At 25.9% G+C, this 25,117-nt stretch overlaps 6 protein-coding genes and 1 pseudogene across 9 annotated transcripts; 5 read left to right on the top strand and 2 right to left on the bottom strand.

Moving 5' to 3' along the window:
- The first annotated feature begins 72 nt into the window (after window positions 1-72).
- On the top strand, window positions 73-5,335 carry LOC117210824 (ATPase family AAA domain-containing protein 5). 3 transcript variants are annotated; one of them, XM_033454220.1, is made up of 6 exons: window positions 73-220; window positions 797-1,708; window positions 1,801-2,111; window positions 2,353-3,532; window positions 3,625-4,042; window positions 4,141-5,335. In XM_033454220.1, exons 2-6 carry the CDS (start codon window positions 810-812, stop codon window positions 4,900-4,902), a joined length of 3,570 nt encoding a protein of 1,189 aa, XP_033310111.1. In that variant the 5' UTR covers window positions 73-220; window positions 797-809; the 3' UTR covers window positions 4,903-5,335. The 3 variants fall into 3 exon arrangements, with proteins under 3 accessions (XP_033310111.1, XP_033310100.1, XP_033310090.1); XM_033454209.1 differs by lacking the exon at window positions 73-220 and adding an exon at window positions 477-651; XM_033454199.1 differs by lacking the exon at window positions 73-220 and adding an exon at window positions 477-651 and having other exon boundaries at window positions 787-1,708.
- On the bottom strand, window positions 5,325-7,312 carry LOC117210835 (eukaryotic translation initiation factor 3 subunit L). The gene is made up of 3 exons (XM_033454232.1): window positions 7,135-7,312; window positions 5,603-7,063; window positions 5,325-5,517 (listed from the first exon to the last, which is right to left on the bottom strand). The coding sequence occupies exons 1-3, from the start codon at window positions 7,153-7,155 to the stop codon at window positions 5,383-5,385; spliced, it is 1,617 nt and encodes a 538-aa protein (XP_033310123.1). The 5' UTR covers window positions 7,156-7,312; the 3' UTR covers window positions 5,325-5,382.
- A 234-nt stretch (window positions 7,313-7,546) lies between these two features.
- On the top strand, window positions 7,547-10,018 carry LOC117210841 (developmentally-regulated GTP-binding protein 2). The gene is made up of 5 exons (XM_033454245.1): window positions 7,547-7,736; window positions 8,209-8,516; window positions 8,613-9,043; window positions 9,213-9,414; window positions 9,680-10,018. The coding sequence occupies exons 1-5, from the start codon at window positions 7,673-7,675 to the stop codon at window positions 9,764-9,766; spliced, it is 1,092 nt and encodes a 363-aa protein (XP_033310136.1). The 5' UTR covers window positions 7,547-7,672; the 3' UTR covers window positions 9,767-10,018.
- Window positions 10,019-10,772: 754 nt separating this feature from the next.
- LOC117210852 (ras-related protein Rab-40C) lies at window positions 10,773-12,787 on the top strand. The gene is made up of 4 exons (XM_033454255.1): window positions 10,773-11,309; window positions 11,809-12,002; window positions 12,075-12,297; window positions 12,367-12,787. Exons 1-4 carry the CDS (start codon window positions 11,150-11,152, stop codon window positions 12,672-12,674), a joined length of 885 nt encoding a protein of 294 aa, XP_033310146.1. The 5' UTR covers window positions 10,773-11,149; the 3' UTR covers window positions 12,675-12,787.
- Window positions 12,788-15,172: 2,385 nt separating this feature from the next.
- Window positions 15,173-16,853, top strand: LOC117211954 (annotated as a pseudogene).
- A 746-nt stretch (window positions 16,854-17,599) lies between these two features.
- Window positions 17,600-20,378, bottom strand: LOC117211968 (glucose-induced degradation protein 4 homolog). The gene is made up of 4 exons (XM_033456368.1): window positions 20,088-20,378; window positions 19,374-19,541; window positions 19,078-19,310; window positions 17,600-18,858 (listed from the first exon to the last, which is right to left on the bottom strand). The coding sequence occupies exons 1-4, from the start codon at window positions 20,232-20,234 to the stop codon at window positions 18,795-18,797; spliced, it is 612 nt and encodes a 203-aa protein (XP_033312259.1). The 5' UTR covers window positions 20,235-20,378; the 3' UTR covers window positions 17,600-18,794.
- Window positions 20,379-20,915: 537 nt separating this feature from the next.
- LOC117211961 (BTB/POZ domain-containing protein KCTD5) lies at window positions 20,916-24,518 on the top strand. Of its 2 annotated transcripts, XM_033456355.1 has the most exons (4): window positions 20,916-21,175; window positions 21,541-21,837; window positions 21,969-22,097; window positions 23,208-24,518. In XM_033456355.1, exons 1-4 carry the CDS (start codon window positions 20,984-20,986, stop codon window positions 23,235-23,237), a joined length of 648 nt encoding a protein of 215 aa, XP_033312246.1. In that variant the 5' UTR covers window positions 20,916-20,983; the 3' UTR covers window positions 23,238-24,518. The 2 variants fall into 2 exon arrangements, with proteins under 2 accessions (XP_033312246.1, XP_033312236.1); XM_033456345.1 differs by lacking the exon at window positions 23,208-24,518 and having other exon boundaries at window positions 21,969-22,196.
- The last annotated feature ends 599 nt before the right edge of the window (window positions 24,519-25,117 follow it).

Here is a 25,117-nt window from a genome sequence, read left to right as displayed (position 1 = left end):
GTAAATATGTCATTACTGCTGGCTAGTAACACCCGAATTTCACTAGTAGGCAACCAATAGCTGCAGCAACAGTATTCACATTTTGTTTATGTTTATTCTTTCATCTCGTTGGATAGATAATAGGAATTAAATTCTTAGGTTCATGGATAATACAACAATCTGAAAGCAAACAAATTTTATACAAAATTAGAGATTTATGTTTTATAATAAAATTCAAAAGGTGGACCTATATTATAAATAACTTTCATATATGCTTATATACTTACCAGTGAACAATAATTATATAATTTTTTTTTACTTAAATGCCTGTAAAATCGTAATATAAAAATGTTACGTTTTTTAATAATTTAATATAAATATTTTCTAAGAATTAAATAAATAATTTCTAAAATTTTACATTATTTTATAGCTCTTTTTTGTATCTCATAAAATTACTTTTATAACTAAGATCGCTGACCACTGATGAGAACCAAATAAATATCTTCTATATAAGATAAAATAAAGTACATATATTTATGTGATATTGTTTCGTCACTTTATTTTATTATAAATTGAGATATATATGCAAAAATTCGCTTATGAAAAGTAGAAATAACCTAACTGAGGAATTTAATTTGTAATATTGCCAACAGAGTTCTAAAGCAAATGATAGCAATATTATAATCAAATCCATATCTGTAGTATACACATTACACATGTGTCGTGGCGCCAAAATCTTATACTATTGCTGTACAAATAGTAAATTTTATATCAATTGCTTTTACCGTAATTTTCATATTTTCGAAGTTTTTCTCAGGTAGTAATGAAGGATGAGGAATATTACACAGTATTTTGAGGACAATGTACAGTCTACTAATGACGTATCGATACATTCTGATAATGATACGAAAAAAGAAATGAAGTATAGAAAGGATTCTAAAGGAAAGCGTAATCGTGTTAAAATTAAAATATCTCGAACGAATTCTAACGAAAGAGTATGTGATATTATGGACAATAGCAGTGATATGATTGATAAAACGCCTAGTCCATTTGCTAAAATAAATAATGAAGATAAAGATTCATATGAAACACCAAAAAAATCTTTTCCAAAAAGTGTTCGAAAGCCCTCCAAACGAAACAAATCAACAGATCAATCTTCAAGTTATCTAAATTTAGGAACAAATGATTTGGATATAAAAAATAGAGGGCAAAGTAAAGAAGGTAATGTTAAAACTCGATTAAGCAGTAATAAAAAGTATAGAAAAGAATTGAGTAATAAGACAAATATTAGTGAAGATATAAGCATAGATAATACACTTAAAAGTAGAGAAGTTATTGATGATATAGATGTAGTAACTATTGATTCTAATAATGAGATTGAAAATAGTAGGGAAGAATCAAATGCTTTTCAAATTCTAATGAATCGTAATAAGGTAGTTCAATATGTCTCACCAATAAAAGTTCTTCCTCAAAATGAAGAAGTAAATAGCAGAAAATCAGAAGAGTATAGAGAGAAACTAAAACGTTCTAAAGAAAAACTAATAGCGTTAGCTGATAAGAAAGGATATTCTAAAAGAAAACTTGCAGAGATGGAAGAAAGTGAAAAAATAGAACAAATAATACAAAATCGTATAAAGCTGTTTAAAGGTGAAGAGAGAAAGGATAGTAACATGAGTACAACTATTTTAAATCATAAGCAATCAGGTGGTAGTTTATTAAATTATTTCAGGTAAGGAATTAGTAGTTACTCATTTTTTCTCTTGAACTATGAATTTCTTTTATTTTCAATATTCTTTTTTATGTTTATTTTATACAATATAGCAAAATTCCAATGGATTTAGTACATACAAATATGGCAAATATGTCCACTATTGTAGTAAAAGCTGATGTACATATGACAGAAAACAATGCTAGATGTGAATTATATAAGTCAGATTTAAGTAGTACGATACAATCAAATAAGAAACCTAATAAATTAGAATTATCTCAAATGGATGACATTAGAATCATAGAATCTGAAAACATTAATATCTTGAGTAATAAAAAAAAGCAACAAAATGAACAGGATCACAAGCATAGATGGTCGTTGCGAATCAAACTTCAAACTTATGAAAATGAAAATGCTTCAGCAGGTATTTGAAACCTAAATATTACTTCTAATTCATTATATAAAAAATCTGAAGAGAGAGAGAGAGAGGAAGAGAGAGAAATACATATGATGTAAAAAAATGTATGGGAGTCTCCCAAAATCAAATATTTTGGTTGATGGCAGTGAGCTTTTACACTTTGATCGCTGACTTTTTATTTTAATATTTTATTATACATACATTTTATTGTGTACTTTTTAAAATAAATTATTTACTTTTTAAATAGGTGATACCAGCGATGAAGAATTATTCTCACCAAGAAGTAAGGTTAAATTAGATATGAAAAATTATAAGAAATGTGGATCAACTAGAAATCTAGATTCAGAAAACTTATCAACAAAAAATAGGAATGTAAAAGAAATATCAAAGCCAGCAGATGAATATACAAAATTAAAGCTAGAGAAACGTGAACATTCGGAAAGCTCAAAAAATAACAATAAATGTTTAAATAACAAATCTGAGAATAAACAGAAATTTATCAAGTGTGATAAACATGATTCAACTTTGATAAAAAATAGTAACATAAAGAACTATAGTAATACTAATTTAGAATATACTACAGAAAATAAACAAAATGAAGAGGATTGTATGATTATCAAGGACAACAGTTTAAGGAGAAAAACATTTGATAAATTAGCTCCTTTATTTACCAAACGGAAAAGGCCAAATCCAGAAATAATTGCAGCACGACGATTGTTTTTACAGCCAGATATGACAGATAATAATAGTAAAAATAAAAATCGGAAAGTAAATGTTTGTAGTATATTACCATTTCCACTCATTAGTCATGTTACACAGTTAAATAATTTATCTTGGCATGAAACTAACATTTTTAATATCCCAAAAGAAATCTGTAACAATTATGTTCCAATTATAGATATAAACGATTTTAAATCTTTAATAGATTTTTCCAAGAAAAAATTGATAGCTTTAGAAAAAATTAACAAACCGAAAATTCAAGAAGTATTAACAGATATAGAAAAACGTTGTTCAAATGTAAAAGATATGTGGGATGTTATTTCACTTATTGTTAAGGAACAACCTAATAAAATAGTATCTCCTAGAACAAAAACTAAAAAAAATAAACAATCGGGAAGAAAAGAAGTAATAGAATACAAAACTAAGGAGGATCAATTTGAATACTGTAGTTGGACTTACAAATACAGACCAAAATGTTCTCAGGAAATAGTTGGAAACGAAGAAGCAGTAGCAAAATTGAGGGAATGGCTGCTTGGGTGGAAACCGATGTTTACCAATGAGGATGTTAGCAGTGGAGATGAATTTTATTCATCTGATAGTTGTCAAACAAGAATTAGTGAAAATAATCAAGTAGCTGTATTACTCGGACCACATGGCTGCGGTAAGACTGCGAGCGTATATGCACTAGCAGATGAATTTGGTTACATGTTAGTATTAAAAAATTATATTAAATTAACGTATATGATTAAGAACGTTATATAATTTGTGTATATATATATAATAAAAAATTCTTTTTTAGTGTATTAGAGTTAAATGCATCATCTAGAAGAACAGGAAAAAAGCTTTTAAAAGAATTAGAAGAAGCAACTAAATCACATCGAATTAAGAAAAATGAGAAAATATCTGTATTTTGTGACCTAGTTTCAGATGAAATTATGCCAAAGAAAATACCACAAAACTCCCTCATTCTTTTAGAAGATGTTGATATTATATTTGAAGAAGATGAAGGTTTTATTTCTGCTACATATCAATTAGCATCAAATTCAAAGCGTCCAATTGTTATGACGTGTAGAGACGTTTGTTCCCATCTCAATAAAATGGCACCTCAACAAAACAGAATTTATTTTCAAGAGCCTGTTGGGAATAGAGTTTGTGTTTTATTAGAATTAATTTCATTGGCAGAAACTGGTTATAGACTTCCATCTAATTGTATAACAGTAAGTTTGACTTATATGATGTATAAGCAAAATTAATATGCATTATTTTATTAATTTTATAGAGATGAAATTGTAAATACTAAAATTCTTATTTACAGGAGTTATTGCAAAGCGGTGATTTACGAAAAGCTATATTACAGTTACAATATTTATTGTTATCTGGTCCACCACGAATATTGGAACAGACCATAAGTTTTAAAGATTCATTTTGGCAAAATATACGGTATTATATACACAAGCCGGCAATTAAAATAACTAAGAGGGGGAAAAGGAAAAGAGTTGCAAGTAACGAAGTAACAAATGATGACAAAAACATACTAAATAATATAGCAAATAAATTAGATAATATAGCTTTACTATCATCTCTAATTGAAATAGAAGATTGTGCATTAAATCTGTGGCAAAAAAAAGCACAACCCAATTTATCTTTGGTCGAAAATACTGCTCCATATTCAGCTTCTAGTAATATATGTCTAGAAATAGCTGAATGGATAGGTAGTAAAATTATATGTAAAGAGGAATTGAATGACTACAATGGGACACAATATCAAGATAATATTATGTTAAAAAAACAGTCAAATAAAGGAGTAAATGAAGCCTTGTCACAAACTACATCGTTATTGCTTGACCATCAAATTATAGCTACTGATTACCTCCCATCTGTAAGAACAATATGTAGAGCAGAAGCATTAAGGGCTAACAACAATAATAAAAGAAGAAATCGGTTCTTTCATTATCTTCATAATTTGAAAGCACCATCTACATTATTTCAACCTAATATTTTAGCGGCAGCATGCAAAATAATGCACGATAAAGTTGACAATAATATACAAAGTGAAAATAATAGTGGTCTCTTATAACGATTAATTTTTTGCATTAAATATGTTATAAACATTTATAAACATAGTGCAAATATTATTTTTAAATATATAATAAATCAAAAGAAGCAGTGTATGTTTATAAAACGCTAGAAAAATGAGTGTTATTATTTAATTATATTTTACTTTTTAATCCTTTTTTTTTAAAGAAAATAGATTGTAGATTGTTAGTCATGCCTACTTTTATAATATTAAAAACATACATAAATATTTTATATATTAATAATGAAGCAAAATACCTGTTATCTTGAAAAATATTCAGCATTATATATCTTTTTTCTAAGAGCAGTAATATTGTATAAGCATAGAATTAATGTAAAGTTGTATTATACATAGTGCCTCCAAACTGTCTTAGGCTAACAGATTATGTCTTGAATCTTATGATTACATAAATGAAAGATATATTTATTATTAATCAATGTTTTTTATTTTCTTTAGTAAGAATGATATCAATGTAGAGACTTAAATTTTTATATGATGTAACTTGCGATTTAATTCTTCAAATTTTAGAATTTTGCGAATGAAGAAGTCTCCATAACGATGTGCTACTTTCGTGTCCGCAATATGAATCATATCGTGATCTATATAAAAATCCAGCTGTAACAACATGCGTTGTGATTATTTTTTAATGATAGTAAATATAAAACTAAATTAATCAATGTTATATTAAATAACAAATTACCTCTGAGCCAGATTGAAATTTTCCATCTAATCCTGATGCACCTTTTGTCCAAACAATATTCTTCATTTTATGTTTAAAACACAATAGATGAATAGTTAATGCACTGACTTCTTTATCTAAATCCCAGCTCTCATCTGGTCTAGTATTACTACACATAAATGTAGCTAGTTTACTTAATGGCAAAGTAGTATATAATTTTAAATATGAACGAATAGTTGGTAACATCTTTTGTTGAACAACTTCATCCATAAAGACTTGAGTTTGATGCTTAATTGCTTCTCGAACATAATCTTCAGTTGGATTATCAGGGTTTGGTGGTGTAAGAGATAAAAACTTTGGACATGCAAATAGAAAGCATGATTCAAATTCAACTAAATCTCCATATTGCATTTTATACATTTTTTCATGATAATTTTTGTCACGTAACGCCTGTTGTAATCCGTCATCTATACATTGTGGATGAAGAACAAGACAGATTGCTAATAAATGATACATTTGCTCTGTTTGCTTATTAATTTGATCATTTTGGTAACTTCTTGTTGCAAACAACTGTTTGGTTCTTTGAATATATAATAAAATACCAGAAAATGTTCTGATTGCATCTGCATATCTCCGCATCATCATATAAGCAAAACCAACATAATATGCTGTTGATATCTGACAACCAGGAACATGTGAGTATGCACTCTTTTTATAAAGTTCAACATTTTCTAATACTTTAATGGCTTGATAATAGTCTCCCAAAAGAGAATGTAAGCGTAACAATCCTACAAGAGAAAAATATCCAAGCATTTTATACAAAGAGTGTCTTCCAAATACACCAGCAACAGAATCTGGATCTCCACCACTTGCATATACTTCTAATTGACTTTTGATTTTTGATTTGTCTACTAAATAATGTAAAACATTTAAAACACACAATACATCCCATGTTTTGCTATGTGCATTTAAATTTTCAATTTCTTCAGGTGTTTTATTTGATAAATTAGCACGATATTGAGTAAAAGACTGAAATTGGTAAACAAATTCATCAATAAGCTCCCATAACCATTGATCGGGTAACTCTAATTGAACTGGAGTCTCTGGACGTAAAATATAATTAAAAAGATCACAATAATTATAAAAAGAACCAAGACGTTGTTCTAATGTTGGTCCTTGCATTCGGGCATAGATATGACGATAATAAAGCTCTTTATACAGAGTAAGAAATACTGGATCATTGTCAACTATATGTGCAATTGTTTGAGTATCTGGCCAGGAAGACTTATCAAATAATTGTTCTGAGATTTTCGGGAACGTTGTTTCATAAAGATTTTGAATCTCAAAAATCATTCCTTCATTTATACAATTGCGTAAGAAAACCAGAAAATTTCGTACAACTTCTGGTACTTGACGATAACCTAATCTGTCATACTGGTCACCATGAACATCTGGTGGTCCATAATCGTCATAAGCATCATACTGAAAATAATATAAATATTAATCACTATAATATGATAAAAAATACGAATATTTACTTAAGTAATATTTACCTCGCTATAATCGTCATACATGGTAATTACTTTTAACTAACTTTATATTTTATATAAAACACTTGGTATAACCTATGCGTTAAAGCAACAAGCTAACCAAAAAGATCGGCAGATAGTTCACGAGTTACTAAATGGCATGATCATAAACTAATCCAAACTAAGATATGCCTCTTACAAATTGTATTTGAAGATAAAATTCAACATTAATAGTGTAGCCGACGAGTCAAGGCAATAAACATGAACAAAATTTAATTACTACGGTTGCAACTATTTGGTGCCGTCTAGTGACACTTAAGTGATACTAATTGGCAACTAATATTTGCAACCGCAATAATCAAATTTTGTTTACGTTAACTGCCTTATCGCATTGGACGAATTATAGATGGCGTAATCAAACAGCAATGAATGTTCTTCACTATAATTTATTGTTTATGGTAGATGTCTTTAAATATATAAGTATATTGTCACGGACACCACATGTAAAAGTGTGTGTCATTTTTGTAAATGTAAATTTATTGTGTGCTTGTTGGTATATAAAATGGGCATATTAGAAAAAATATCTGAGATTGAAAAAGAAATTGCTCGGACGCAAAAGAATAAAGGTTCGTACATATCTCAAGATTAAATTGTTTTTTCTAACCTTATGTAGAAATGCTTCTATATTTTCATTTATGCATACTCTTGTAACATACGCAAAGAATTACACATAATACAAACATTTGTCATTTCCGATATACATAGTTTTGTCCTTTTATTAAAATTAGTATTATTGTTAAAATACTTCAATATTGATAAATCATCTTGAAACTAACTAAATCTTTGCTGTTTTGTATACACTGCTAATTTATTAATAAAATTTATTTTAAAAAATGTTTGTATTTATTATTGATCATTATTTATAATTTATTATATTTCTATTAAGTTTTTCCATATGTATTTTACAGAAAACAATATAAATTTATTATTATCATTGCTATCACAATAAATATATGTGGCAAAAAGATCATATATATATTTTCTATAAAAGTTATAAGTTGAATAATAGTTAACTTTATTTACAAAATTTATTTTCAGCTACTGAATATCATTTAGGTTTATTAAAAGCAAAGCTTGCAAAGTATAGATCACAACTTTTAGAACCACCAAAGAAATCTGAAAAAGGAGAAGGGTTTGATGTATTAAAATCAGGAGATGCAAGAGTAGCTTTAATAGGTTTTCCCTCTGTAGGAAAATCTACTTTGTTAAGTACATTAACACACACAGAATCTGAAGCAGCATCTTATGAATTTACTACTTTAACTTGTATACCTGGTGTTATTGAATATAAAGGAGCTAATATTCAACTTCTTGATCTCCCTGGAATAATTGAAGGTGCTGCGCAGGTAATCACAAGATTAAACTTTATATAATACTAATATATAATACTAACATATAATAATAGTTTATAAAAATCTTACATTTGTGAATATTTCATTAAGGGTAAAGGGAGAGGTAGACAAGTAATAGCTGTTGCAAGAACAGCGGACTTAGTTCTTATGATGCTAGATGCTACTAAACAAGATGTACAAAGACAACTCCTAGAAAAAGAATTGGAATCAGTTGGTATACGACTTAATAAAAAAAAGCCAAACATATATTTTAAGATAAAAAAGGGAGGTGGATTGGCATTCAACTCCACATGTCCATTAACAAAAGTAGATGAGAAATTAGTGCAAATGATTTTACATGAATATAAAATTTTCAATGCAGAAGTTCTATTTCGTGAAGATTGCAGTGCAGATGAGTTAATCGATGTGATTAATGCTAACAGAGTATATTTACCATGTCTTTATGTACATAACAAAATAGATCAAATATCAATAGAAGAAGTGGATAGAATTGCCAGGCAGCCTAATAGTGTAGTAGTTAGGTACAATTTTTCTATAGATTTTTATGTAATATGTATATTAAAATAATTGATTTTCAAATTTTCATATAAAAATATTATTAATTTCATATAAAATATTCATATAAAAATTTTTTGTATCTTAAAGTTAAATATTACAACGTTATAAACACATTTCATATGTTTTTTACAGTTGTAATATGAAATTGAATCTAGATTTCCTTCTTGAAACATTGTGGGAATATTTATCTTTAATAAGAGTTTATACAAAAAAACCTGGACAACCACCTGATTTTGAAGATGGTTTAATATTAAGAAAAGGGGTTACTGTAGAACATGTATGTCATGCAATTCATCGTACACTTGCTCAACAATTTAAATATGCTCTTGTTTGGGTAAGTATCACTTTTAATATATTAGGTTTTCACAATATTAATAGTTTATGTTCTTATAATTATTTGTTGAAGATTTTGATTCAATATTTTCTCAATAAACTATCTATTTCTATACTTTGTACAATACTCATTTGTGTGACATGTGATAAATCTTCTGTAATCTGTGTAATAAAGATAATGAAAGTAGTAAATTCTCAAATAAATGTCTTAAAAAAGAAGAACATTTTTTTAGATGGATTAATAATATCTTACATATTTTTTTTAGGGTACAAGTACCAAGTATTCACCACAACGAGTAGGAGTGCAACATGTTATGCACGATGAAGACGTTATTCAAGTAGTTAAAAAATAAAATTTATACGATTATGTGCATAAATTATCTGTGAAAATCTAAATAGCAAAAATAGAACATTGTATAATTTTGTTTATACATTTTATACGCATTTGCTGAAACGAAAAGGAAGAGATTCTCTTTTAAAATTTACTTCAACTTCTGGGTTTGTTCTATTTAGTATAAATATGAAACATTTATACTATATATTTCTTATTAGTTTAAAAACTAAAATTGTTTAAATGCAACTTTTAATAAATATCATTCATATAAAAATAATCCTAAAGAAGCTAATTTTTTATAGTTGTATAATAATCATATATACATACCATTTGTTTATTAAAAATATATTGCGAAAAATAAATATTGTTTTGTATATTTATTTATATTTACGTAACATATATATTTAAATTATATTATTTTTTACATATATGTGAAGAACATGTCCTACATAAAAAAAATAAATAAATACATAAATTAATCACAAAAGTATTTGATTGTGCCTAAGAAATAAATAAAACATTATTAAATAACCATTACAGTATTTATTTCTTATTTGATTGATAGCAAGATATATAATATACAGAATGGCCTAGCTAAATGGGATCACCTAAATATCCTTTGAAATACTGTAACTTTGTACTGAGAAGATTTTTCATTTAACAATAAATACGACAAATATCCGATGTAAATAAGAAGCAGAACAGTAAATTTGAACTTGGAGAGAGATATTCAGGTACGGTGCGTATTTAGGTGATCCCATTTAGTTAGTCTACCTTTTGTAACTTGTAACCTCAAAATTGATATCTTACAACTTAATTTATAAATGTACAAAATTTTGTATCCCAAATAATACTAAAAAATCTTAATCTCTTGGTTGTAAAATATTTATTAGTTACATTAAATATTACAATATGATTCTTATTACAAAAATGTTGGGGAATTACAAACTTAACTACGATAGCTACAATCGAGTAATAATCGCTTTACATGAAGATCCACCTTATTTTACCTGGACAAGAATCATTTACTACACAGTTGCCTTAATAGTTGGTCACTCGACGAACATACTTGACCTTCGGCCTTCGATAAACTTGACAGTAGACACCTCAACTAAGCAATTAAACATAGGGTAGACAATACAGTAGAAAATGGATTTCATTCTTGTTTTGTTATGATTTTGCTTGAAACTATAACAGCCGTCGGTGAAAAATCATCGTAGGGAAACGTTGTCGATACGTGAAAGTAACTTCGTGTTGAGTGCAACATGGTTTGATTTGTAAAAACGAATCTTTAAAAGAAGTTTATCCGTCCACGGATTCCAAATACAAAAAACGTTAAAGGGGCGATCAGTGCATAGAGGTTTGCCTGCAGTATGCTCAGGGTTTACAATACAGGGATAGTATGGCTGCAGGTGAGGCCAGCACAACAAAGTCTCGTCAAGAAAAACAATACGATTATCTTCTCAAATTTCTGCTGGTTGGTGACAGTGACGTTGGAAAACAAGAAATCTTGAGTGGACTCGAAGATGGTGCTGCCGAATCTCCGTTTTGCAGCGGCAGTGGTATTCTACGATTTTCCTTATCAGTATCTTTTAGCTACCTCTTTTCCCTTTCCCTCTAATTTAAAATAATGCACTTGCATCGTGTTTAATTTAACTTTATTTCATTAGAACTACATAATCAATGTCATAAAATATAATATTTGTTTAATTGCAAATAAGATAATAAGGAGCATACCAGAGAAATTTCACGTTAATTATTTCTGATTTGTTGATATTTGTAATAAACATTAATTTGTTACCTATTTGATAAAACTAGTTTAAATCTTATGACTTGTAATTGAACATGAAAATATCAATTTAAAGATTCATGCGAGCAATTTTAAAATAAGATTTTAGAGAATCATACAAAAGCTGAATAAGTATATTATATTACATTATATTCTGTTTATTCATTTTAATTGTGTCATCCTGTAACACTTGTTTTATTCCTAACAATTTGAATTTTCTATTTTCTCTCTTGAACAATTTGAATCTTAAATACTTTGAACCTACTTTTTAGCATATAAAACTACTACTATCTTACTGGATGGAAAAAGAGTAAAATTACAATTATGGGACACATCAGGTCAAGGTAGATTTTGTACAATAATCAGATCTTATTCTCGTGGGGCTCAAGGTATATTTTTAGTCTATGACATTACCAATAAATGGTCTTTTGATGGCATTGATAGATGGTTAAAGGAAGTTGAAGAGGTATATAAAAATGATCTTAAATATCAATTTTATATTATTAAGCAATTATTATATAGTTAAATTTAATTGTAGCATGCTCCTGGAGTACCAAAAGTACTTGTTGGTAATCGCCTTCACTTAGCTTTTAAAAGACAAGTGGGAGAACGTGATGCTGAAGCATATGCAGCTAAAAATCATATGGCATTTTTTGAAGTTTCACCTCTTTGTGATTTTAATATTCGTGAAAGTTTTTCTGAACTTTCTCGAATGGCTTTACATCGTAATGGAATGGAAAGATTATGGAGATCTAATAAAGGTAATGCATTTCAATTTTTGCTATAATAATTTTTTTTAAATCTGTTACGAATACCAATCTGATTTTTAGTTCTCAGTCTTCAAGAACTTGCATGTCGTGCAATAGTTGCAAGAACAACAGTTTATGGTATTGATCAGCTTCCATTGCCTAAATCCATTAAATCTCATTTGAAATCTTACGCAATGACAACTACATCTCAATTACGTTATAATGGAAATAGATCATTGAGCTCTAGTAAAAGTCTAGGTTCTCATCACCGAAAATTACGTTTTGTTGGTGTAGGTCATAATGGACTATCAACTCCAGGTAGTTCACCTGGTAGTATAACAGATTCTCGTACCAGTTGTGTCGGTCGTAATTCTTGCACAATATCTTGAGAATAATTTTATGATTATAATTGTAAATATATAATATTAATTCTTCCTTCCTGTCTTGATGTAAAGAGTTTTGTTAACATGTGCCATCAAAAATAATAAAACATTGAAATCTTTCTTTTTAATAGTAATTATAGCATGAAATATTAGCAGTAAAATTTAAAAAAATAAAAAAAATGATTTATTTATAATTACAAAATATAAATAATTATAGCGCTTCTATATTTAATTTTATAGTTATGTAATATTACAATTTTTTTGTCATATTTCTTTAGTAGTTTTACAATATTTGAAATAATAGTTTAACAACTTTTGTTAATGATTCAAAAATTTCATTATCATTAATGAAAAAATTATGAATTTTATTAAAAGTGTAAAGATATATAACAAATCAAAAAGTTCTTACTGTCTTTTCTTAAATTTTGATGGACAATGTTTTTTAAAACGAATCTATATTAAAGCAGGAAAAGATGAAGCAAAAAGTACAAGTTCACTAAGTCTACAAAGGTTGTGGTGTAGACTAGAAATAATGTAAGTTGAATAGTTTAGAGCAGCTAATTGGATAATAATACATAAGGACAAATCCAAAAATGTATAATAATTTAACAAATTTTTTAAAATATTATTAGTTTCCATGTTACTAGTATTCTTGTTCAGTAATAATACGAGAAAATTTGTTTTACTGTGTCACTTTTAAAATATTTTAATATGTATTTATATACAAAATCAATTCTAAATTTATATTACACATCTAATTTTTTCTTTCTATTACTCTTTTCTAAAAATTAATTATGCAAAATTGAATAACATTCTTTATAATAATGCAAATATTACACCTTATTTAAATATTTTAATATAATTATATATTATTTTATTTGTACAGTGTAAGTTTATAAAAATTATGTTGTGTATTGTGTAAATATAAAAGAACTCATTCATACTATACTCATATTTTGATAAATTTCACTATAGTAGATTACTATGATTTTTTAATATCAGTAATACAATAACAGCAATTCTAATCTAGCAAATTCTTTTCTTAACTTTTTGCTCTTAACAATTACTTTAAAAATTCCATGAAAAATAATTGTTATTATTAAACCATAGACATCTATCGTATGAAATTTATCAAACTGTGATAACGATTTATACGATAGTTTTTTTAAAGATTACATGATATCAAGAAAACATATAAGATGTATTTATACTGTGTAAAATTCAAATTAAATTATATGTGTATATAAAAGCAGCCATTATTAATTAATATATATGATATGATATGATATGATATATACATATATAAACATAAACGAAGGGGGAGGGGCTCTTGCTTGTCCAGAGGAATATATTTAACGTATGTATATTATATGATACTTACAGAGTAATATTTGTGTTATTTTAAAATGAAATATGACATTACTTATTAACCTTTTACCAATTTATCTTTTTCTTGCTAATTTATGTCATCTTTTTAATTGTTAATACATATATTTTAACAAAAAGAGATACAATATAATGTAAAAGAGATCATTGATTTCATCATTGCTGTATATATATATCACTTTAAAAGTTTTCATAAATATTGAAATTGTGGAGAAAGAAAGGGGCCATCTGAATAATTGAAATCAAGTAAAAAAGTTAGTTTCTTATTTGTTAAATATTATAAGAAGCTTGTTTATGTTTATATCTAATAAATAATTTTGTTATAAAATATAATGTGATATATATCACATATTTAAACACATTTCCATTTTAGTATTATGTTTTGTAATATTATAAAATGCATTATAAATGCAAAATACAAATTTCTTTCAACCTATTAATGAACGTAGTAGAAGTAATTACTTCTAAAAAAAATATTAATGCACTTGTGATGGTCACAAAATTGATAAGAATATAACATAATTTGACATTTAACTATCTTATATATAAACAAATATTTTAAAATCACATCAAATGTAATATTGTGCTAATTTTGTCTCTAATCACAAAGAATTTTGTATTATAATAATCGAATACAATTATACAACAAAAATACGACGATTTAAACAACAAATTATAATTAGAACCCTAAATTTTATATACTTTAGAATTAGATGACATTATATTTTATTATATTTTTTCCACGTATGTACAATATAACATAAAAATGATCTATTTTATAAAATTTAGATACTTGAAAATTGAATATGCTATATTTAAATGTAAGTAATATATTAGATAGTGTTTTAATTTTAGTTTAACATATAATTATAAAAAATACTTACAATTTTAGTTGATAATAAATAATAAATTGTTTTCTACTAAAAAAATAAGTTAAAAATTGTATTATACGTAATAATTTATTCATAGATATTCTCTGGGTAGTCATTATAAAATCAAATTTTGAATACATATTAATATCAATTTCCATTCAATAAATTTATATGAATGAAATAAAATTGCTTTATTGTTATGATGCATTTGACTATCCTTACACAGAGTATATCATTAAAAAATGTTCAATTGTTTGATAAAAGACTAATGCAATCTAAATTTATTTCAAGCATCTATTTTTATATTTTCCAGTTCTTCTTATATAAGCTTTGCAGACAGATTTAATCTATGTTTATTTAAGGAATATATTTGTATAATTAAAAGAAAAATTAGAGAGAAATGACAACAATTGATGATATATCTATGGTTGAAGACAATGCTTCCCTTCCCAGTAAAAGGAATCTCTGTGTTCCTCAACAGTTATCAGAAGTAAATGAATTATTAAAGTCAATCAATAGAAGACTGGAAGATTGTGCTTTAGAATGGCAAGCAGAGATTTCTCGCAAACAATGGAAAATTTTTAATTCTAATGGCACTGGAGTAACTTCATCTGAACGATCTATATTAGCAAGAACATATTTTACAGAGAAAAATCTTGATGAAGCTTTCCAACATTTACTTTCTTGTAATAAAATCTTTTCAGAATATTTAAAAAATTTTATTGGTAAGTAAATTAAATATAAGTATTTATATGTTTATTAATAAATGCTAATAACAATATGTTATCAAAATTTAAGCTATTATAATAATCTATTATTAGATCTTTTACAAGATGAAGTATCTGTTTCAAATGTCAAAGAAACATGTGATGTACAAAATCAATGTTTTAATAAAAAAAAAAGTTGCAAAGTATTGGATATCAGTAATAGAAGACCAACACAACTTTCTCCACTTTTAAATGGGGAAGAAAAAGTTCAAGATTATATTGATAACATATTAACAGTCCAAAATTCATTTACTGATGTGGTAAAAGCTAAAATTAACTTTGATACAAAATTTTTGGGGTTTGAAGCTGTATTACATAAAGCTACATCTACATCAACTGATGCAGTTTGCCTTTGTCAATATTGTTCTAGTATTATGGTAATATATTTCACCTGTATTATATTTTACTATTGTTATAATAATATACCTATATATTCAATTGCATATTTTAGCAAGCTACACATGGTACACACAGAAAATTAAGAAGTGTAACTCTTAATCAAAGAAATCGAACAGTTGCAAAACCTAAACGCCTAATTAAGTCTAAAAGAACATTATCCAAAAAGAAAAAAAAAGAAAAATCATCCACAGTAGTTGATAAAATCAACGATCAATTACCACTTGAAACACATACAGGAATCTGTTAATACAATTTTGTTATATTGTACTTATTTCCAATTAACCATTAAATTTTTGTTAATTTTTGTGGATATGAAGAATTTAAACTAAACAGTAACATATACACCCAAAAAGATAATTTCCATAATTTACTAGAGGAATTCATTTATTATCTTTTACATTATTAGTACATTTCATTTTAATGTTAAAATTTTCCTAAATGATAAATAATCACTAAGCGATTCACTATTTCTAATTTTGAAAGCTTTATTAACTTTTAATTAAACCATTGGAAAATTTAAACATTAAAGTGATTTGTATCAATTTTATATACTTCTTATAACTTACAGTTTTGTTTCTATATTAAAAATATCATATAATAGTTTTAATAGATATATTATATTTAATAAGCAATTTACAATACAACAAGGATCTATACACTTTTATGCTTAATTTTGTAATAATGAATTAATACTTTATCATTTGTTTTAATATTAAAGTAATTACAATATACATGAATTCAGAAGAAGCATTAAACTCTACTTTTTGCAACAAATGCTGTTAATATTATGTAAATATCATTTTATTAAACATGTACATGGGTATTTAAAATTCTATTTTTTAAATATTCGTCATAGTACGCCATTAATTGCTAATATCGTTTTGTCTTATTTGCTAATATGCTAATTTGGAAGAAAATATATTGTACAAAAATGTTTTTGATTTTACATATATATTACATAAAAATATTACAATAATTTGCCAAATAAGGTATATGACTTTATATATTACATTTTCCAAATTTTGCAAGTTGATACTTCAAACAACATTTTTTTTAAATTAGCAATTTATAAATAAATGTTAATAAGAGATACTTATAGAAGTTACAAACATTTATTGTTACAAATTTCTACCAAATAAATGATTAATTTTTAGTTATATTTAGTTATATTGAAATTAACAGCAGCAGAAATGTATTAATGAATACAATAAAGATATTTTAATACAAATTACACATAATTTTTAGATATTTTATCTTGGAGTAAATATGTCTCTATCCTACATTCTAAGTAACGAATAAATCTAGATTCTAGGTAGTAGACAAGTTTTACTATTTTGGTAACATTAAAATTTTTTTAGTAATCGTTAAAAGAATAAATTTTACATTCGTAAAAAGAGATTCAAAATTAATAGTATTTAGTTTTTAGTAACTTACTGAATAAATACATCAGTTTAAATTAGTCTAATCAATGCAATGAACCATTATAATGTCCTATGTCTATAACAGATTCAATATTTCATTAACATTACATTACGATTTCTATGAACAGCCAACTTGTATCAAATTTCTTCTTCCATTAATATTATGAATATCCATAAAAGGTTTCTTGTTCACTTGGCTCATTAAAATTGTACCACTACAGGGGAATCTTATGAGGAAAGACTTTCTTTATTTGGTATGTTTCTGTGACTGAGAATTTATTAGCTGTATTGAACATACAAAACAGAATTAATGAGTAAATCAACTGACTCATATGGGTAGAGTAAGAAAATCCTTCCTAATAAAATCCTCCTTAAGTGGAGTGATTAATCTGAGTTTACCATTTATTTAATCTGTATCATGCTGATACAAGAGAATAATATCAGCATGAAATTTTGACATCTTAAGATAATATTAAAATTACTTTCATGTTCCAGTTTGATTTTTTTTACTACATTCACTTCAATCCATTCAGTCACCACCGTTATTTCAGTTGAGGCAAACAGATCTCATAAATATATGAATGAGTAATAATATAAGTAAACCTTAAATTTCTACAAATCTATGCAGTCATTACATCATATAAGTAACTCAAATATAAGTATATGCTTTTAATATATTGCCACAAGATTTTTTTATTTCATGTTTTCAAATATATAATTTACTAGAGATTTTTTATAATATGCGTGTATTATTCATTGAACTTAAACAAAAAAACAAAACCCTATTCATACTATAGGGTAAATTTGATTATATATAATGCTAATAAATGATATTACAATCTTATAATAGATAAAAATACCAAATAATTAACAACATTTTAATTGACAAAAAACATCAATTAATTTATTTCGATAAAACATCTTACAATGAATATTAATAATAACTAATTTATAATCAAGCGTATCAATGACTGCAATCCTTGTCACTTTTTCAATTATGACCTTTCTTTTACGAAATCTCTCTAATATTTATATAAAGTAAATATATAATATGCACCATATATATTATGTACTACTATTTAAAAAAGAACCTAAGAAATACCTTATTGAAGTAGTTTATATATATTCTTTCAAGTACTTTACTTTTAACATAAACAATTTAAAAGTTGTTGGTTATTCAAATCGATTGAAACTACTTCAAAGATTGATTTTTATGAGATCTGTAAGCTAAGAGAGGCAAAATATGAATTTCGAGAGATAAATGTGCGAAAGTCATTGATTTCACCTGAACTCGTAGATTTGTATGCTATGTTCTGGGACGTGTTTCAAATTTAAAGATTGATACCTAAAATAATACAAGTATGAAAGAAGAACAATTTTTTTAACATAATTTTCTATCACATACAAATATTAATTTCTTAATGGAAAATGTATAGAATTAAACTAAAATATTACTTATAATTGTAAAGGTTTGTAGTAAGTAAAGTTTAGGATAGAGGGAAAGAGGGGCGGGCGGAAGAGAATATATTTTGTTACATTATATAAATATATCAAATAATATTACCACTCTGAACTACGATGATAATAAAAGCCTTCAATAGTAGCAGCAGATTTTTGAAAGCAAATATAGTAAAATCCTGCAAATGAGGCACCGTTGATATCTTTTATAGTATGATCAGGAACTAAAAAATGTTCCTTCCACCTCATAAAAACAAAATCAGTTCCCTTCAAAGCCTCGTAATCAAATGTGTCTGAATTAAATGTTTTGGCATACTGGCGAAAAGATTCAAATTTACTCTATAATTTTAAAAAATGGATTAGACCTGTTAAAATAAAAAAAATATGCAATAAAATACAAACCCAATGTTTTCTATCAACATCTTCATCTGCATCCCATTTACGAGTTAAAAATGGATATTTCTTTGATATAATTTCACCATCAAAGAATGTAGTTAAAGTAGGAAATTCTTCCGTAAGACCCTTAATTTTTAAATAGCCACATAAATAGCTGTTCTCTTCATCTACGTGCTGTAATAGAAAAATCCTTATAAAATAATAGTTTGTACATGTATGTGTGTTGTATTTTATTTGTAAAATAAAAGAAATATGCTACAAAAGATACATTACATACATTTTAAAATATATAACTTGTATATATATATTTATACATATACTCATTCTTTGTAAACATTACAACTAAAATTTTGAGTTCAATCAATATCTATTACTCAAGTACTATCTACAAATTACCGTTTTATTATATATTTTCATTTTCATAAATTTATTCTAATAAAATAACATTACCTGTCAAACAAAATTACGGATTCTATATTGCCAAGATATTTATAAATAAGCTAAGAAGTATAAGGAAAATTTTTTTTAATTCTCGTAATAGGTCATTTTAAATTCAGAACTATTTGGATATGTAAACAACATAGTTAACTAATCTAAGATTGTAAAATATTTAAAGGATAAAAGGCGTATAATCAATCATTACGCAGTAGACAGATGTCAAAGGTGTAATAGAAATTTGAGATATTTGTGGCGCAATTTCCAGAAAGGGGGAGAACTAACCTGCAAAACTACTTCTACGTCGTAACTGTTGCCTTTAGACTTTTGAGAACCTTGAAATCGTGAACCGTTGTAGAGTAAAGATTTTGTGACACCCGGCTGCTTTGAGTTTGCGGGCGGTGGTGGTACTACGTCAACTTTCACCGGCATTCTCGGCTCAAGTGAACGTTCTTAAAATTTGCCCTCCTTGGGCGACAATTCCTTCATCACAAAACTCTCGCAATGACTGCCGGTAATTTTCAGGACGTAGATGTATTTATGCAAAGCCTCGAACCCAGACACACCCCCGGCCGTAATTTTTACGCGAACGTTCAATTCTACGTCCCTTAAAAAGATCTTACTTTTCCATATGAGTATGGAATTTTAATTATTTTTAATAAATATCAAAGATAACCGTTCACTAACAAAACAAAAACTAATATTTTCACTTGTTTCGTCAACTTGCACGTATCATGTCCAACAAAATTTAGTTCTATTTTGCCGGATGTATAGATACTTACATGTTACTTATCAACAATTTAAATATTAGATTTCTTTTATTCATTTAAATCTTATACTTATACCATTGATTACATTAATATCAGTATGCTACTACCTTATAAAATATACGTACCAGAATTTGTATTTCCAATAAATATAAAGAAATTATTATTTATATTTATCTTTTTTCATAAACAATGATTCTAATTTGCTTTCCCGCCATAAAATAACAATTTTGATAGTGATATTACGTATTAAATAGTAGCAAAATGTATTAACAATTCAAACAAAATATTTAAATTTGATCTGAAAAAATAGTTTAATGTCACTTTCAATTTCGTGAGCTTAATATTAAGACACTGATTTGATTATGTCACAGAAACCTATGAGCTGAAAGTTGCGTGTGTTTCAAAGCAAATATGGAGGATTTCAGTGACACGAATTCGCACGAAATGACAGAAAATCATGTTCAAAAACGGTGTAATAATCAGTGGGTTCGATTAAATGTTGGTGGTACATATTTTTTAACGGCGAAGACTACTTTAGCTAGAGACCCCAATTCATTTCTCTATCGATTGTGTCAGGAAGATTCTGACCTTATCTCAGACAGGGTTAGTTGATGTTTTTAAATAACCGCGAATTTTAAAACATTGTCAAAAATTGTTAAATATTTTCATCTATATGAATATTTTTTGTGTAATTAATAAGAATATTTTATATAAATCAATTTAGGTAATTATTTTTATAAACCTTTTACATTAAAAGATATATAAACTTGAGTGACATAGCAAATTTTGTTTATTTTCTAATATGATATGTAGCATATGTGTCATTATATTGAAATAATTATACATTAATAATTCATAATGTATATAAATATTAGTATGAAATCATAATTTGTAATTTTACACGAATTATGTATTGTTATAAAATATGTATCATTTATGAAAAATTATTTGTATACTTCATTGTACAGGATGAAACTGGAGCATATTTAATAGATCGTGACCCAACATATTTTAGTCCTGTTTTAAATTACTTACGTCATGGGAAATTGGTTATTAATAAAGATTTAACAGAAGAAGGTGTCTTAGAAGAAGCAGAATTTTATAATATTACAGAACTCATTCGGCTAGTGAAAGAAAGAATTATCTTAAGAGATACCAGACCATTAAGAGATTCAAAGAAACATGTTTATAGAGTCATTCAGTGTCATGAAGATGAATTAACTCAAATGGTATCAACAATGTCTGATGGATGGAAATTTGAGCAGGTATTTTATATGTAAAATTAAATATATTTTTATTTAATATATTAGTGTTTTATCTTTTTTAACATACATTAATAATACAAGAACAAATAACATGCATTGTTAAATTAAAATTGTACTCTTATTTATTTTAGTTAATCAATATAGGATCTCAGTATAATTATGGAAATAACGATCATGCTGAATTTCTATGTGTGGTCAGTCGAGAATATGGAGCCAGTCAACTCAATAGTAAGGAACAAGAATCAACGGATCGTGTTAAGGTATCATTATTGCATTCAAAATTCTTATGTCACTCTTTTAACCAAAGCAATTATACATAATCTTTGTTCATAATTTTATTAAATAATTATGTTACTTTCTTTCTATTTCTTATTTATTTTGTCATAATTGTAACATGAAATCATATTACTAATGTCAACAGTTATGTTTATATTTTATTACCAAAGATTATAATTAATAAAAAATTGGAATACATATAAATAAAATATGGAATTATACCATTTCAAAAAAAGCGTTATAGTTAGGAAATTTTTATAGTTTTATGTAAATGAAGTCACATATATTTAAATCTCTATCTATAAATCTTTTAACTAATTAGGCACACATTATGAATACTTTGTTTTATGATGCAAGATAATATAAAAGTACCTTATAGTTGGTATTAAATATATGCTACTAAGTTTTATAAAAAACATTTTATATTGTTTTTATATAAAAATTAAAAATATTTATAGATTTATCCTTTTTTATGACTTAAATTTATTTAAATTATAATATAATACTAATTAATTATTTATATTTTTCTTCTCAAAACATATATCATTAATTCAGGGGCCAATTTGCATGAGCATGTTCTGCCTCTGATATTTGCTGTATGTATTACATCATGGTTTTTTTGTACTGCATGCTGTACACTAAATAAAGAATTTTTTCTTTTATTGGTTTGGTTACTTTCTACCCTGTTGTCCTGCAACATTTATTAATGCATGTGTTTGAATTATATTTTGAAAGTATTATATTTACAATAGAAATTTTTTAAATTGAAAGCTTTTATAATATACATTGAATTTATAGTACAATATTTTTAATAATTAAATAATATACAAAATCAGTTCATATAATAAGGTTTCATTTATTATTACTCTATTGTATATTAATCAAAATATTTTCTTCAAAATATGAAGATATTGTGTTATTATAATTTATACAACAAAATGCAGAGGCTGAACAATGCTAAAAATAAATGACATTCGCATATTTTACTTAAGATTTTACATTCATATTTATATTTTTTTTCAATGGAATATAATTTTTAATATGAACCTCATAATATAATCTTACTAAGCTTGAATCATTAAATTATATTTTAGGTTCTGCAGCAGAAGGGTTCTCGCATGTAATCTCTAAATCCGTCCTTTTCTTTTCTTGCTTCATTTAATTAAATCAACTGTGCAGCAACAAGATGAAGACTGTTTTTATTTCTACATGTAAAAGTTTAAGTTCACACAAGATCTTCATTGCTTCATTTTTCATGTACAGTGATAATAACAAAAAAGAAAATACAAAGGTATAATACCTTTTGTAGATACATAGTTATTATGCAACAACACAAGGTGAAGCTTTAAAAACCGAAAGTATCACACATTAATAAGTGAATCATTTTATCTTTTCCAATCATAATTTTAATTTATCGAACATTTAACGAGAATGAATATGGATTGTAGTGGTAGAAATAGTGCTTAATCATTCCATAAGGGATCATACATTTTATAATGAAAGAAATTAATACTGAAGTAAAACTTTTTATCCCACTTATAATCTGTGACACTCTCCTTTTAAAAAAGAATGTACCAAATATAAAAAATATTAATACATATATACACGCAATCACTAATATTAATATGCTATGAAAAGAAATTGTTATTTAGTAATGTTTTAGTTCACTAAATAGTTTAAAAGACAATAGCATTCATAAAGGCAATCTTTTTCATACAAATTTCTACAATGAATATAAATACTCTCTAGTAATAAATAGTTTATCTTTTTGTAACAAGTTGTATAAAAATAATTTTTTTTCTAATCGTATCTTTGTCATAATATTATCTAAATTACTTACCTTCGCACTGCCGCTATAAAACATAAAATAATATTTGTATATTTAGCATGATACTTTTGATTATCAAATACAAAGTTATAACTACAAATGTAAAACTAATTTTGAGATGTAATAACGTGGATGAAAAAAAAGAATGAATGTAATTTTTAACAAAAGCAATTTATTATATCGTTTATTGATATACGATAATATATAGCGAAAAGATTTGAATACAAAAGTTTAACCCATATGAAACATTTAAAAAAAGCTGAATAATTCTCAGTTACTTAAGTATTATTTTCTATATGCATATAATTTCTATTTCATAATATTTCATTTAATGCAAAGCAATTAGGAAGGTAGACTGTAAAATTATGTATGTATAAAAGATACATATTATTTTATTTTCCTCTTCTTTTATTTACAGTGCATCTACTTTGTTTAGATAAGAGTTTCCATTTTTATATATATTTAAGACTACAACAAATCTCTATTATATAATTATAGAATTAAAAACACTTTATAATAGGCATTAACATAAGCTGTCAATTGTTGAAGGCCTATTAAAGAAGTGTTGTAGACAATATACTTGTATTTAAAAGCATTATTCATGAGAAGAAACTTACACGTAGCTAAACTGTTATAGGTAACGAAACTAAATTGTTATAGGTATTGTTAGAATTATGTTATATATGATATATAATAAATTGTATATTATATATACACATATACAATAATTTCATAAAAAAGATTTTTTTCTAAACATATATAAAATAATTTAGTGATATTATTAGTTAATTACGATTCACATTCACAATATGTCACTTGGTAAACATTAATACATGAAAATTTAATTATATAGTTTACAATAAGAAATGTAACAATATGAACACTTATAATGAAAATTTATTGTTTGGCTAGTAATTATTATTTTATGTACTCAAAATAACAGGAAAATTTTAGGACCAATGTTAGTCATTTTGTGCAATGTATAATGTAATTCAGTGAACTTGTGTTTAACTTGTATGATTAATCTAATTGATATTAGAATTATCATATTATACATAGGTATATATAACTCTATATGTAAAAGAGTTTGTACTTTCATAGATATATTTCTAAGTCTATTAAATGTTTGATGTTTATTGTTAGAAAAGAAAGTAATATTTATATGCATCAAAAGTA

Source organism: Bombus bifarius, unplaced genomic scaffold (assembly GCF_011952205.1).
Source record: "Bombus bifarius isolate JDL3187 unplaced genomic scaffold, Bbif_JDL3187 scf7180000007970, whole genome shotgun sequence".
Taxonomy (NCBI): Eukaryota; Metazoa; Arthropoda; class Insecta; order Hymenoptera; family Apidae; genus Bombus; species Bombus bifarius.
The sequence above is the reverse complement of the archived record's forward strand: the minus strand, read 5'-3'. Positions and strand labels throughout refer to the sequence as shown.